Here is a 16,792-nt window from a genome sequence, read left to right as displayed (position 1 = left end):
GTGATTTGAAGAGAAGTAATGAAATGAGCTCTAACATGGAAAGTAAGCGTTTCCGGACACATATCCACATAAAATATTTTCTTTCTTTGTGTGTGAGGAATGTTTCCTGAAAGTTTGGCTGTACCTTTTTGTAACACCCTGTATATGGGTTGTATCTCGAACCTCATTCGAACTGTATTGGTTAACTGCAGTACAGGATACAGGTTTAGCGTACGTCGATATTATTTTTCGTTAGCATTAATATCCTGTTGTTCAGTTGAACTATATAGGTCAACTGAAGCACGGGATAGAAATTTTACATATGTTGTTTTCTTCGCCTCCGCTACCACTAATAGTCTGTTGTTGCATAGATAGTAGTACTAACAATGGCAGAAGGAGCTACATAAATAATATTTGTATCCTATACTTCTGTTGACCTATATATAAGTACACTGCTAACGAAAACGTAGAAATGGACATATGTTACATCTGCAACCTATACCTCAGTTGAGCTATGTGAAGAGGCAATAAGACGACACATATACAATTTGTATCCCGTACTTCACTATGGGATATATTTAATTTTTTTTCGCCTTCGATACTAATAGTACCGACTGAAAGTTATAGTTTTGATCATTGCAGTGACAATGGTATCACATTTTTTATTTGAGCTATACAGCTATACATAACATTTGTATCCTTCTCTCATGTTGACATATATAGGTAAATCTCATAAATATTACATATGTCGTTCTTTTCGAATAGGTACTGTCAGTGTAAAGGTCAACTGAATGACGGGATACAAATTCTAGTTGTGTCGGGTGTTTCGCCTTTAATATTGGTAGTACAGATTCGAAAAAATCGTACTGATACTAGTGCTGGGAAATGAAAGAAGAACGACAGCTGCGAAATTTATATTACGTACTGGAGTACACGAAAACATATGTAATGGTGTAATACAACAATGAAATACATCAAAATAGTCAAATGCAGTAAGAGAAAAAATAGAAAACTGAACTTACCAAATGGGAACTTCTTAAAAGAACCGAAGCTCGCCTAGACAGACATCAACAAAAATCACATGCCCACATAACACAACACATTACGAAAACACACACACACACACACACACACACACACACACACACACACACACACACACACACAACACACACACATGCGCACAGACACACATTCAACCCCCCACCCCCCATCCTGATGTGAAATTAGCTAACATATTTCTGACGGATACATTTGCCCAACCCATGTAACAAAAACATTTAAACGGGCAATATGTTTGGGGAATGCTACACCTCCACGAATATTCGTCTAAGTGACTTCCAAGTGTGGGAATCTGGCGTTTCCACCTTCCCTACCAGTGATTTCACAGCTAACCAATAACCCTCTATGCTATTTGTGCAAGCCCCTGTGGATAATGATCTGAACTCAGTATTGTAATTAACTGTGAGATGCTGATAACCCCTTTCCCCTAAATCCCTACATGAAGGAAAACCTTCTGAAATTGCAATAGAACCCTTTGCAACGTGATCTTCAATTAAGCTGACCAAAACTTCCTTCCTTTGATTGGGTACAATACATCATCACACTCTTGACCAGAAGCTACAGCCCCCAAACCCATAATCCCACCAGAGATTCCCCCCCCCCCCCCCCCATTGTACTTCATTTTGCCAAAACGCGACTCGTCAATTTCGACCATAACACCCCCCCCCCCCGAACAGCCCCCTTTATTTAATGTATTCCCCACAAACGTGGTTACAAAAAGAGTACCAATCCACAACTGTACACTTACTCACACGACATTCATGGACATACAGCCACACAGTATATCTCAGACACCAACAAGTGATTTTCATAATGGATCTCAAGGCGAGCTTAAATTTTTCGAACCATGTTCCTCTTCTAATGGACCGCCACAACCGATCTTTGCGTCAGCGCCATATGAATAAGTCGTGAGTACGGCGACGAGATACACTTGTGAGGCGCATATGTTCGCTGCACTCACGACATATTAGGCAACGAGACCACAAATTTGTAAAAAATAAATCGTGGCCAACATGCCTACATCCATAGCCTCTTTCACATCATCCAGGTTCATCGGAATAGATAAATCCATACCTACAAACGAAAATGAGATACTAAAAATTATCCTAAAATAAGAAACTAATAGTCCAGCTTGCCTCAATATCACTAAGAATGAAATTAAGTATCGAATGAATTGCAAGCAACCAAGTATTTGAATAAATGCACACGAAGAATATTTTGAGTAATATTTAGCGATCTCTTTCAAGATCACACTCAATTATTTTAATGTACAATGATAGCGCTTATCCCGAACACAGAACTGTTTTATTATCTATGGTCGAAAGTGAAGACATTATTATCTATGAGTAATGTATGATATCATTGGTCAAAGCCGACAGGTTGTATTCCCTGCTTCACTAGACCCTAAAAATAAATGCTTGCAGTCATTTTTTAAATCCAAGGAATCGTCCAGAAATCATGTGGACAGAAACGTGAAATAATTAATTATTAAGCTGTAATCCAAAGAATTTGGGATGTTATTGGATATTTAATGAACATAACGAAAGTCAAAAAGAGCTTGTAGTCATTCTTAATCTTGTGTGATTGTGTCGACAGAAACGTGAAATAATTAATTACTAAGCTGTAATCCCAAGAATCTGGGACGTTATTGTGTGTTTCATGAACATAACGAATATCTAAACGAAGGAACCATAACCACAACGAAAGTAAAAAAAAAGCGAGTAGTTTTTTTTAATCTGATTAATTTTGCATAAGTCATGTGGACAGACACTTGAAATAAGGAGAAATTGGAGTGTTTCCTATTTTTATATAAGCCAATGGATTAGACATAACTCTTCTGGGCAGAAACGTTAAACTGAAAAATTAATGTGGTTCCAAAGATAATTCGGAATGTTGCTGAAATTTTAATTTTGCCTTCATGTTGCAGATCAACTCAGAAAATTTTGCTCTACAGAAATCAATTATTGCTGATGATTATAATGTATAATGTAACCTGTTTATACCATATGTCATTATTTTTCTTTATACGCTGTATACTGTGAAAAAACAATGATATTTCGTCTACAACTGTTACATTTTAATATGTAAACAGTACCAACTATAAAAAAGGAAGTTTCCTAGTAGTTGCCAAATGATGTTGAACACTGGCTGTCACAATATGTGAGCTACTTGACAAAATAGCCACGACAGCCCACAGTTTTTAGCAGCACTAAGCGATGTTTGATATGCGATGGTTTAATACTGTGTTTGTTTATTCTCTCAATAGACATGGTATAAATTTTGGGGGTGTTTGGCATGATTACTATAGCTATTTCCAGATTGCCTAAGAGTCATACAAAAAGTAGCTGAAAATGGCAACAGCACTCACTGCTTTCAGTTGCTTAAAATGCAATGTCACTGTTGTTTCACAGTATACAACATATGAAGAAAAATAATGACGTGTGACAGGTCAGTACATTATAATCACTAGCAATAATTTATTTCTGAAGAGCAAAAGTTTCTGTGTTGATCTACAGCGTGAAGGCAAAATTAAAATTCCAGCAACATTAGGATTTATCTTTGGAACCACATTAATTTCTCAGTTTAACGTTTCTGTCCATAAGAATTATGTACAATCCGTTGGATTTTATAAAAATACGAAACACTTTAATTTCTCTTTATTTCAAGTTTCCATCCACATGATTTATGCACAATTAATTGGATTTAAAAAAATGACTAGACGCTATTTTTTACTTTCGTTATTGTTATGGTTCCTTTGTTCCGACATTCATTACGTCAAGAAACACACAATAATATCGAAAACTGTTGAGATTATAGCTTAATAAGTAATTCAACTGGTGTCACTTCGTTTGTACATGTTTATTTACATTTAGCTTTCACGTTACCGTGCAACCTCTATGGTACAACTGCAAACATCAATATACATATGCATCAGTGATCTCTATACTATGGAGATCACTGGCATGCCTGTAGTCCATTATGTTTATTTACGCCATGAAGACGTAGTGTTACGTCACTATGACGTAGGGCTCTGCTCCCCTAGTGTGAGATGAATGCAATGATCTTGGAGATTACTGGATGAATGCTACTTTTTTTTTAATGCCACATCAGATATCTTTGTCAAATATATATGACGAATATTTGATCAAATCTTTGACAAGTAATTTGATAGTGCAATACCTTACTGCTTGGTGGCTAGTAGCTCATTTCAGATTTTCGTGTTGGGGATTTTCGGCGTTTTTTTTCAGTAAGTACGTTTTCATAAATGCAGAGAAAAAACGTATTTTGCCAGTAGTTTTTCTTTTGTACTACTTGTTTGTGAAAGCATTATTTCTATTGATTACTAGGTATTCTAGAAATCAAATGGAGCAAAGAGGCATTAAGCGTCTTAATTCAGGCATACAGCGAGGAAAGGTGTACGTATGACTCCCTGTATCATAACACAATAAGTCGGCAATCATTTCTTTCTGAGTAATATGCATATAACGCCACATGGTGATTTTCGATTTCTATCTTAATACCTTAGCTTGCGGGAATTCATGTTTGTTTTGATTGCATCTCCTGTTTAGACAAACTGGCAGTGATAGGCGACGAAGTACTTGCAGTTTCGCCCAGTGCGATAGACGAGTAGTGTTCTTCAAATACTGCAGACACCCTTGTTATTTTTATTATTAGTAATATTATACGACTGCTGCTGCAGCTGCTGCTGATACTACTACTACTACTACTACTACTACTACTACTACTACTAAAGTGTACAACCCACAAAGTTTTTGGGCATGCACATTGATCAAAACTTAAGCTGGAAAGACCCTTTCAAGTACTTATTCCACAGGCTCAATTCGGCATGTTTTGCATTGAGGATATTATCTAAAGTATGCAGCACAAACTGTACTAGACTGGTGTATTTTGCTTACTTTCAGTCCATCGTGTCTTACGGCATAGTGTTCTGGACTAAAACTAAATCAAGCTTAACAGATATCTTCAAATTTCAGAAAAGAGCTATACGAATCGTAACACATAACTCTCCAATAACTCATTGTAGACCCCTTTTCAAAGAATTGCAAATACTCACAATACCATCACTGTATATTTTTAAAAGCATTCTGTGTACAAGAGCACATTTGAAAAATCTACGTACAAATGAGGACTTCCATAATTATAATACTAGAACTCATAAGAATTTGTATGTAGAAAGGGTAAGGACAACACAAACCTAAAAACATGTAAGTTATTTTGGAATAAAAGTTTACAGTGCTCTGCCAGTGTACATGAAGGAAATAATAGATGAAGTAAAATTTAAGACTGAGCTTAGAAATTATCTTTTAAGCAAAACTTTCTATGACATAGATGAGTACTTTGATTGTGTGTAAATTTATTGCCAAAAATTTTAATTTATATGTCTAAATTTGTACTTTTAAAAAATGCCTTGAAACTGATATTCCATTATTATGTCTGTAGTACTAGTACTAGTATGGTAACTTTGTTGTGACAATTCCTACATCATGTAAATGATTTACAGGAAGATAATAAAATGAAATGAAATGAAAAAAACTCTGTGTAGCACTTATATACCGTGTATTGAAAACTTGGATAAATAACACAAGTACACCTTTAAGTATTAGTCCTATCAAGTGCTGCAAAATGCAACTGCATGCTTCCACAACAACTTTTGAAATGGTGAACTGTGCTACTCTGTGGCTACAAGCTAGATCCTTAAAAGACTCCCCATTCGCAGGAAATGTAATGTTACAACCAGCCTGCAACACAACTGGGCAATTACTGGTGTTTTATCAGTGATCTAGGCTGGTATAATCATAAAACGTATAAACATATGATTTACTTCTTAAGCCGGGTTCACACAGGCAACAAAAGTATCGCCACTGCTAATGGTGAACTGCAGTTGCTTTGTAGTTGCATGTGTGAACTCCTAGTTTTCGGTGGCGCCATTTAAGAAGCGCAACTTTTGTCACGCCACAAAGAGTTGAACTTGGTTCTACTTTTTTGCGCCATTTTGCCTTCTCCACAATCGAATAACGTTATTCGATTACTACCTCGCGGCTGGATTCAAACCTTTCTAGTGCGTATTCATTCGCAGATAGTGCTTTTGTTTGTGAGTTTGTTATTAATATGTCCAAAAAGTGGTAAACAGCGAGAATTGTGAGATTCTTGGAGGTGTATCAAGAACGAGACAGAAATTTGAGAGATGCTGCATTAATTAGAATAGTAAACAGTATGTGTGAATATGTTCCTGGAATTGATGTAGCTACAACAAAATAAAAAACTCGAAGCATTCGAAATGCTTACATGAGTGAACATAAAAAAGTACTGAAATCACTTAAGAGGGTGCGTCTACAGACGGTATTTATAAACGCAGCCTTGCTTGGTTTGAAGCTGCAGACCAGTTCTTAAAACATGTAGTCGTGACAAGAGAGACGAAAAACACTTTGGTAAGTAATATTTTACATTTATTATGTTCCCAAAACATCTTATTTAGTAATATGTACAGCCGTTTAATCAGCTGAGACAGGTGACGCCATCTTGCAAACTTCGCAATTACGAAGAATTTGTGGCGTCCTGTGTGAACGGTAGCTCACAGCGCCACTTCAGAGTGACTTGACTTGTGGCGATACTTTCGTTGTGTGTGTGAACCCGGCTTTACTTTCGAGAATGTGAGACAGCCTCCCTCATGACTGCGTCACACTTGCTAAATCCGTCTTCTGTCACAAACAGCAGCTTCTCGAAGAAGGCAATGTCCATCCTTACGAAGTTCCGAAATTATTGCGGATCTTCGGGCCTCATTTCTTTCGTTAACAGTAAATATATTCCCCTGCCTTCGTCCAATCTTTTCAGCCAGGGTCGAACCCAACAACGTCTGACTTTTGGTTTTCGTCGCCATTCTGCCCTAAACCGATGATTTACTGTCACTGTCAGGCAATAGCTCCAAAAACAGAAGGATCCTCCATGTCCAATATACCGTATAAAAGTAAATTTCGATATGCATATACCTATTTGACCCAGTGTCGTAACTTAAAGCTGTTGAGTCTGTGATTCAGAACAGTACTAACCCACTTCTCCCTCTGAAATTAGGAAAATAATAAACTTGCTTAAAAGCAAAAACTCACATGGAATTTATGGCATTTCCAGCAAAATTCTAAAAGCTTGTTCTGAACAGATAAGTAAGATTCTCAGCCACCTGTGTAATAGCTCTCTGGAACAGGGCATTTTCCCTGATAGACTGCAATATGCTATTGTTATACCTTTGGATAAAAAGGGGGATAGATCTGATGTGAACAATTACCGTCCAATCTCCTTTCTTACAGTTTTATCCAAAATTTTTGAGAAAGTAATGTATTCAAGAGTAGCTTCACATATCTGTAAAAATGAAGTACTAACAAAATGTCAGTTTGGTTTCCAGGAAGGTTTTTAACATAAAATGCCATATATGCTTTCACCAATCAAATTTTGAATGATCTGAATAACTGAACATCACCCATTGGCTTTTTTTGTGATCTCTCAAAGGTTTTTGATTGTGTAAATCACGAAATTCTGATAGACAAGCTCAAGTATTGTGGCATGAGTGGAACCAAATGGTTTAATTCGTACCTTATGGAAGAGTGCAGAAAGTTGAAATAAGCAGTTCTCATAAAACGCAAAGATCAGCACATTCCTCAAACCGGGGAACTATCAAGAATGGGGTTTCACAAGGATCAGTCTTGGGTCCTTTGTTGTTCTTAATATATATTAATGACTTGCCATTCTATATTCATGAAGAGGCAAAGTTGGTTCTCTTTGCTGATGATACAAGTATAGTAATCACACCTCACAAACAAGAATTAACTGATGAAATTGTCAATACTGTCTTTCAGAAATTTACTAAGTTGTTCCTTGTAAATGGACTCTCACTAAATTTTGAAAAGACACAGTACATACAGTTCCGTACAGTGAATGGTATGACGCCATTAATAAATATAGACCTTAATCAGAAGCATATAGCTAAGGTAGAATACTACAAATTTTTAGGTGTGTCCATTGAAGAGAGATTAAATTGGTATAAACACATTGATGATTTGCTGAAACGTTTCAGTTCCGCTACTTATGCAATAAGGGTCATTGCAAATTTTGGTGATAAACATCTTAGTAAATTAGCTTACTACCCCTATTTTCACTCATTGTTTTCATATGACGTCATATTTTGGGGTAATTCATCACTGAGGCATAAAGTATTTATTGCACAAAAGTGTGTAATCAGAATGATATCTGGAGTCCACCCAAGATCATCCTGCAGACATTTATTTAAGGTTCAACGGATATTCACAGTAGCTTCTCAGTATATATACTCTCTTATGAAATTTGTTATTAACAACCAAACCCAATTCAAAAGTAATAGCAGTGTGTATAACTACAATACTAGGAGAAAGGATGATCATCACTATTCAAGATTAAATCTAACTTTGGTACAGAAAGGGGTTTAATTATACTGCCACTAAAGTCTTTGGTCACTTACCAAATAGTATCAAAAGTCTGACTGATAACCAACAAGTATTTAAGAAGAAATTAAAAGAATTTCTGAATGATAACTTCTTCTACTCCATAGAGGAATTTTTAGATATAAATTAAGAAAAAAATAATAAAAAAATAAAAAAGTTGTTATATTAACTTAAGTATGTTGTTAAATTAACTTAATTATGGCATGTATTGGAAAATTTGACTCGTTCCACAACATTAGGAAATACTGTATTCAGGATCCATGGAACTAATATTAATCTAATCTAATCTACATAAGAGAAAAACACTTAATAAATAATGGTATAAAAAACAGTTTCTTATTAAATAGCAACGTTGAGCTCAGAGAAATAATTTGAACGTATAGCCCGGTCCACACGCAACGATCTGTCTGCGCAGACATTGGCGCAGATGTCTGCACATGCAAAACATCGCTGCAAATGTGGTGCGTTCACACGACACAAACCTCAATCTACTACTCGCCCGCCATCTCTCGGCGTAGAAAAGAAATATCAGTGACAAGCGACTACGCTCCCCATAAACGTCAAAAATTTAATTCAGTTATTTTGAAATATAAAATGGAGGAAGTTCTGTTGAGGTCAGTGTCCACAACTTGTGTTGCAAAAAACATTCAGACCAACCGCGGGGAACAGAGAAAGCGTTCAAAATGATGTAGACAGTGGCTGCTAAAGCGAAAGCAGTTTTCTCACGTAAATTTACCGCGAGAGTTGCAGGGTGAACCTAAGAAAGCCAAGCAGATCAGAATACCGTAACGTTGGCTGGTATACTTGATCTACTCCTAAACCAGATCTTCTAGATTTCTGAACTTTGGATAACTCTTTTCGGTAAACAGTTCGCAACGAATTTTTTTATTTTTATTTTATTACCGTTTCTCTGTTTGCCGAGGCGTCAACTGCCCGCAATTTTTCAATTAGGGCATTGTATGCTGCTGTCTTTTTGTCTCGGTCACTATATTCTTTACTTTTAATCTTCCACAAACATGGGTGGTATCTATGTATTTCAATGAATTCACTTACAAACTCCCGAGAACACCTACGAGTATCAGCCATTTCAATGCCCTGTGTGCACAAATACAAACACTAGACTGAGCAAACAGCTGTTTCGCGCCAGATTTGCGGCGATCTCCTGTCCACACGCTCCAACTTGTCTGCGCAGATGTGGTTTGAACCCACCGATTTGAGAAGTTTCGCTCAAACCTCCAACTCCAACTTTCAGGTTTGCACACACCTCATATTGGCGCAAATCGGCCCACACGCAACGATCTGTCTGCGCAGATGTGATATGCGCAGACAGATCGTTGCGTGTGGACGGGCCTTTATGACTCGCCAGTATATCATACATCGCCCTTGGGTTGCGCGCGGTAGAACCAATGGTTTCATGAGTCATCAGACAGTTCTATTTTCTTTTCGTGCGTATCGTCTGCTACTCGCGCTTATTGTCTGCTGCTGCGCATGCGCGCCAGGTATATCCCGCGTGGATGCCTGGATGGCGTATGTTACGTCTGTACTTCAGAAACCTGTTGAGTGTTGGTCATAATATTCATATATTTGCAATAGATGGGCTATAGTAACAAGTGCTGTGGTTGTTGGTTGTAGGCTTATTAATACGGAATGTTATTGTTTTGTTGTAACGTTCAAAATAGTTAACGATGGCTTTTGATCTGTACCCTAAGAGGGACGGTGAGGAATTTCCATTTTGCCTATTGAACAGCGGCAACCTAAATGATTATGCGTCTGCCTTAATTCATATTTTATCAAGTAAAGAAATTCGGAATAATGACGAGAGAAAAGTTGCTACTTTGGTAAGTTGAAAGAGAGTTTTTTTTCTTTCGGGAGAATGCAGTAAAATTGTGACTGGCTCTTTATTGCTCCCTTAAATTTATTTTCGTAGAGCTATTTACGTATTCCAGTGGACACGTCATTGTGCTGGCCATCTAGATATCATACACGTATGGTAGCGTACCCTATACAATATAAAAACACTCAGTGGTTTAATACATGATGATATACAGTACATCATTATTTACGATACAAGGATTAAAAAATTATGGTTTTGTGACGTATCAATTAATTTTACATAAGTGGTACAGTACAACGATTCGATCTGGTGAGAATTCACATTCTGATAATAGTTCACTTTCTGTTAACATGTCAAACAAAATTTATTGTTCCAAGGGTATACTGTGGCTCAACATTTGCTCATATATTCTACCAAAGAATATAATTATGTCTCTGCCAGAAATTTTATCAGTGTTCCAGGGAAAGGCTTCTCAGTTTTGAGGCTTTGTAATTCTGTAAGCAATACTATTATCTTGATTCTGGAGTATTTTGGAAAAATGTGTAGTTTATGAGAAAGGCACTGCAGTTTTTTTTCTGTTCCTTGCCATTTGGATTTGGGGTCTCAGTTGTCCCCAATTTAGGATCTTGTGATAGTCACACTGGTCCTAAATATTTGGTGTACAGTGATTGAAATGTTAAGATATTGAGATTCTTAAAACAATTTCTACAAGATCGGTTTTGTTCCTTTGCCAATATATCCAAATCAGTTTAAGTAGTATGAGTGTTATTTTTATTCCTGCAATGATAGAGTTCCTCCATACTGTGATTCCATGTTGCATGTGTGGCTCAAAACGTCTATGATACACAAGATGCCGTGAAATACATACAAAACTAATTGATTACAAATTTCATTGAACACACCTTATTGGAAAGATAGTGTTTATCTGCTGCTTCCAATTTCACTCACTGTCTATTGTTGCAGCCTAGCTAAAAACTTAAATAAAGCTGCTTTTACCAGTTTTTCCTCCCAAAAATACATTCATGTGATCCTCTTTTTAAATATGTACTTTTTTTTCAGCTTAATAAGTTCCTATTTGTGTCAGATGCCTTGAATAATTCAAAGAAAACTACCATCCTTGTGCCGAAGACCTGCACTATTATTTCTTTATCAAACTGAAAACCTGTGTCTGTTGTTTGCCTTTTTGGCATATATGCTGTGCACGTTGTTTTTCCAGAAAAGCAGTTGAGCATTGCTAATATTTTTGAGGAGCCTGAGGCTAAAGGGATCAATCCGTAATCTTAGTATAACTATGCTTTCCTTTTTTGTACACAGGTACAATTGTCATTAAGTTGATGGGGATTACAGAAGCGTCTGATTCCACTAGTCTGCTTTTTACCCATGATGTCATCAATACGGCGACCATGCTCAGCATATCCAATATAGCGCCTATGACATCACTACCTAAACAAGACAACAAACACGAAAATACATATAACTACAACAATAACATCTCCCTCCAAAAATATAATGAAACTAACAGGACAAAGGGGTAATTTTGGGTTTTAGGGTGGGGACATGTTAAATATAAACATAAAAAAGGGGCGAGAGAGAGAATGACACAATACTATCACATTCCACTGCACCCACAAAATCCACCCATCTAGCTAAACTGCAAATGTCAATACCACAAAATACACATAAAACTACAAAAATTGTAATCGGACACTTCCCATGAGCTATATAGCTCAACCGCAACTATCGCTAAAACAATAAAAAAAAGGAATGGGACACTTCCCTTAACTTAAGTAGGTCAACCACAGCTGATGATACAAAAACACACACACAATCAAAAAAAAACCCAAACCACCCACGACCTACCAGCCCAATCCCCTCCCCCAAATCCAGCCCCCCACCCCCACCCAAAAAAAAATCGCGAACAGATAAAAACAACAAAATAAATGAAACTCATTCACACATTACAACTCAAAAACAACTGCAACAAAAAAGATCCTCACCAACATAATCACGAAACAACGCTCCCCCAGACCAAACCCCCTCAACTAACCACCCTTGGCCTGTATATCTTACTCGCTGCCCTCAGAAAAAGATGGAAAAATACAGTAATGCCCAGGCCGCTCTTCCACCAGCAATACTCATCTAAGTGAGAGTGCAGCTTAGAAGAGCACCTCTTCCCTGTCACTTTGACTGTTTTAACCTCTCCCAAAACCCCTCTATTGTATTAGTACACGACCCAGTTTTGTAATTCTTAAACCGTAATCTATGGTTTACTACTAAATGATCATAACCGTTCTTCCCCAAACCCCAGTATGATGAAAAGCATTAGAAACTACAGTACTCCACTCCTTAATATACTCTTCAATTAACCCTATAAATTCCCTCTTGGTATGCCCCTTCAAAACCCTGAAAATTGATTCAGCATACCCACCCCCGGAAGTAACAGCTCGCCACATCTATAAACCAACCAGAGACTTACCCCTCCCATACTTCCTCTTCCCAGACTGATTCATCTACCTCAACCATCACCCCCGGCCCACCCAACTTACCCCTATTACTTCACATACTCAGAGCACACTTATTTACAAAAAGAAAATCAACCTAACACCATCCTCTCACTCACTCCAGTCTTATGTGCACAAAATCTAACAGAGAACCTGTAACAAAAACCTGTAAGTCCTCAAAACAATCTTCTCATGGCCACCCTAGATTTTTTGCACCAGGAACCACCTCTAACGAATTGCCAAAGGTTGTCCTTCCGACACCGCCACATGTACCTGTCGCTGGTCCGAGATGCCGGAACTCTCGCCATCATCATATTTTCTTGGCAGATGCTACGTTTGACAATCTCTGCTTTTAATCCCAGCATCTGCAGAAACTTAATCAAGAACATCATGTCCTCCCCCATCTCCACCCGCAACCTCACGCGCTGTTGAACTTGATCATCATCATCCATACCTACCAAGAGAAGCCGAACAATAAATTAAACATCTTACCACACCATAAACAGCAAATCAATTACACCTTTCGAAAACAGACACGCACACAAAAAAAATTAACTCACTGAAAACAATTTCAATCCTTAAGTCACTTGATTTTAGATTTTTTTAAATCTTTGCCGGAGTCTCTTCAGTTGCCAGTTTCAAGAACATTAAGTGGCTTAGTTTATCTGTGTCTATGGTATGGTTACTTCCCTGGTTATTATTTTCATGCATTATGTTTTCTACTGTATCTGTGTAGCTATTATTCAGGTAGTTTGAATTTTTTATTTTATCTGTGCTTTTGGAACTGTTTCATGCTTTCTGTTTCATTTATCACCCATGTGTACTTTTTGTTCCTCTCTCTGTGCTAATTATATTCCAGGCTGTTTTTTATTTTATTTGTTGATACTGAAATAATCTCATGTATTTGGTTTTTGCTTGTCTAATAAACTGCCTGTACTACATGAGATGTTCTGATGGCCTAAGACATTCCAGCCAGAAAACTCATTTTTTCCAATTTTTACTCTCCTTTTTTTTCCAGGAACTCTTAAGTTATTTAGTACGACCACCATCCATTGATTTTCCATTTGAAGTCACTACAGCAAATATCTTGGATGCAATTTCAATGTCCCATATGTTTGATTACAAACATCTAGCAGCAAAGGAAGCTAAATATTTAATTGCATTTACTGCTGCATTATTGGAGATAAATGCAAATTTTGACATGAAGAATCAAGTTGTAGCATTTGTAATAACACATTTTACGTCAAATGTATGTAATGAAGGCACAGAGTTTCTTCAACAACTTTGGCATAAAAGAAGTAAGATTAATAATATTTTCCAGTTGAATCACTTCTTAAGAATAGTTGAAGGAAATATTAATGTCAGGATGTTTATTGTATTGCAGACAACATTAGGCTCTCACTTGAAAACATAGAAAATCTGGCTGTGAATCTCCCACTGTGTGTAGAGAGAACCATTGTAAATCTGTGTCAAGAAACTTTGATACTAAATGAGAGAGACTTTTCTGTCCTTCAAAACCAACTGGAAAAAATGGAAGTGTCTTCTCTTATTGATTTGTGCTCAAAATCACCATCTGTTTTTAAGCTATCAGCGTGCATCCTTCATGAGCTTTTGGTTTTGTCCAGTGCCCATTCTAGAATGTTGTGTATCATCTCACAATTCGTAAGAGCTGTTCTGCACCGGAAGAAAGGTAGTATAATTGAAATGTTCCCACCAGAATATCGAATGTTGGCAGTGATGATGAGTGTGGACCCAGATTTACATCCAAAGGATAACCAAGATAAAAACTTTAATAAGACAGTCACAGTTTCTGAAATAAAAAAGAAAATGGTGGAAGACAAGCGAGCTGTTGCAATGCTTATCTCATATTTTCCTAAGTGGCTTTATGTACTTCTTGAATTATACAGCATCAGGGATGGTACCCCTATAGCAGACAAGATCTGTTGGTTGCATTTATTGGACTGCATGTAAGTAACAGGCCCCTATTAACACAGGATTTCCTAGACAGTGTAATAACACTTAAAACATAGCTCTGTTTGTTTATTGTATAGTGTAAAGCACAAAAATTAGTACTTTGTGTTTGTATTTTTCTTGTTTTGATATTTGTTTCAAATGATACTCATTATTTCTTCTAAAATCTGTGGTGGTGCTTGATGCTTGTAATAAAGTACATGTTTCTGTATGCTTCTTCACCATATTGAAGTTTTAATGTTGGAAAAGTTGCAGTTGCCACTTTCCAGCTGGACATTGATTAGGACAAGGCAAAACCATGTGAAGCAAAGGTAGGGATGTAGGGGAAGGTTCAATAGCTTTACAACTTATTGCTGCTACATTGACAGACATGCTATGTGAATTACAATGAAGTGTCTAGTAGAGCTAAACAGACTGCAAGTTTTTCACATATGTGTTGGAGCATCAGAGCAAGGTGACACAGTGAGAAGGTACTGGACCTATATTCGACGGGTGGCTGCTCATATCCCCGAAATCATTTAAGATGAATAGCAAGATAGTGTCTTTCAAAGGGCACAGTCAAATTTCTTCCCCTTTTATCCCTCCATCTCTGATGACCATGTTGTAGACATTATGTTAAACTTTAATGTTACTTTTTTTCCACTTTTCACTGATTGTTTTTTGACATTTAGGTACCATATGTTTTAACACTCTTCTTACATTGAAGATAAAACCCACCATTCCTCTCCTGGCAGGGCGAGTTTTCAGTGTGCTTCAGATACTACGGACACCCTTATTATTTTTATTAGTAGTAGTATTATACTACTACTCCTGCTGCTGCTGATACTACTACTAATACTAATACTAATACTACTACTGTTACTACTACACATTTTTGCCTGTAAATGTTTAACTTGATTGTTACATGTTCATTCGATTTTGTCTTATTTCCTTCTTCATTTTCTCTTTCCAAAATCTCTTCATTCTTTGACAGTGTTCCTGTTTACTTTGCTCTGTCCATATTTTCCCTGTTTTCTTTTACTTCAGATTTTGTGTTCATAATTTTATTCCTGAATTTCTCTTTCATTTATCATTTCCCTTCTGATTCCTGCTTGTTTTGGTCTCCTTCTGATTCTTTGAGCTAACTGGATATTTTGATTGAGCTTTTTACTGCATCAAAAATCGTCTTCGTGAGTCTGTTGTTCATTCTATGTATGTGTGTATTGAATGTTAGGTGGTGTTTTCTAATCATGTCTGTAGGTCTGTCTGTGTGTTCATATAATTCTTTGGTTGGTCTCTTCATCCATGTTCTATCTCTGTGTACAGCTTCAAAAAAATTTTTTCTAGGTTTTTACATTCCATTTTGTTCTATTTCTGTGATGCCTGATGCTCCAATTGTGGTAGATTCATGTGTGTAGTGGTTCTGGTAGCACAACTAAATTGTAGTTGCATGAGTTTGGCCTGTCTTGAAATGTTTCTTTCATCATAGTGTGTATATGTGAGTTTGTAAGCTTTCTGAAGTTTTTCTGTCCATTCTGTGTTGGATTCCATGTTTGCTCTTCTTATTTGCATATATTCCCCAAGATATTTGGAATTTTCTGCTGTGTTGACCTTACCATATTGTTATTGTTATCAAACATAGGCCACTAGAGGACCATCCAAATCATCTACTTGTCATCTCAATACGCCTTTTCTTCCTTTCTTCCATCCAAGTTGTTCCTGTCTCCAATTTCTTGATCTCTTGGCTCACAGTCCACTTCAGCACTTTGTGGTTGAATGTTTGTCTGTCTTGTGTCTCGGAATCTATTACACCAATATCACCAGGTTTCGGGGGTAAGAATAGGCCCGCGGTATTCCTGCCTGTCGTAAGAGGTGACTAAAAGGAGTCTCAGACATTTCGGCCCTTATGTGATGGTCCCCTCTTGGGTTTGTCCACCATATTTCAAAATTATTCCGAAGAGCGAGACAGTTGGGGA

The 16,792-nt window shown here is 37.1% G+C and overlaps 1 protein-coding gene across 1 annotated transcript; it reads left to right on the top strand.

Moving 5' to 3' along the window:
- The first annotated feature begins 9,851 nt into the window (after positions 1-9,851).
- Positions 9,852-15,061, top strand: LOC126355015 (uncharacterized). The gene is made up of 3 exons (XM_050005156.1): positions 9,852-10,369; positions 13,885-14,164; positions 14,251-15,061. Exons 1-3 carry the CDS (start codon positions 10,217-10,219, stop codon positions 14,835-14,837), a joined length of 1,020 nt encoding a protein of 339 aa, XP_049861113.1. The 5' UTR covers positions 9,852-10,216; the 3' UTR covers positions 14,838-15,061.
- The last annotated feature ends 1,731 nt before the right edge of the window (positions 15,062-16,792 follow it).

This window comes from Schistocerca gregaria, chromosome 3 (genome assembly GCF_023897955.1).
Source record: "Schistocerca gregaria isolate iqSchGreg1 chromosome 3, iqSchGreg1.2, whole genome shotgun sequence".
NCBI classification, from domain to species: domain Eukaryota; kingdom Metazoa; phylum Arthropoda; class Insecta; order Orthoptera; family Acrididae; genus Schistocerca; species Schistocerca gregaria.
Note: the sequence above shows the minus strand (reverse complement) of the source record. Positions and strands in the feature narration are given on the sequence as shown.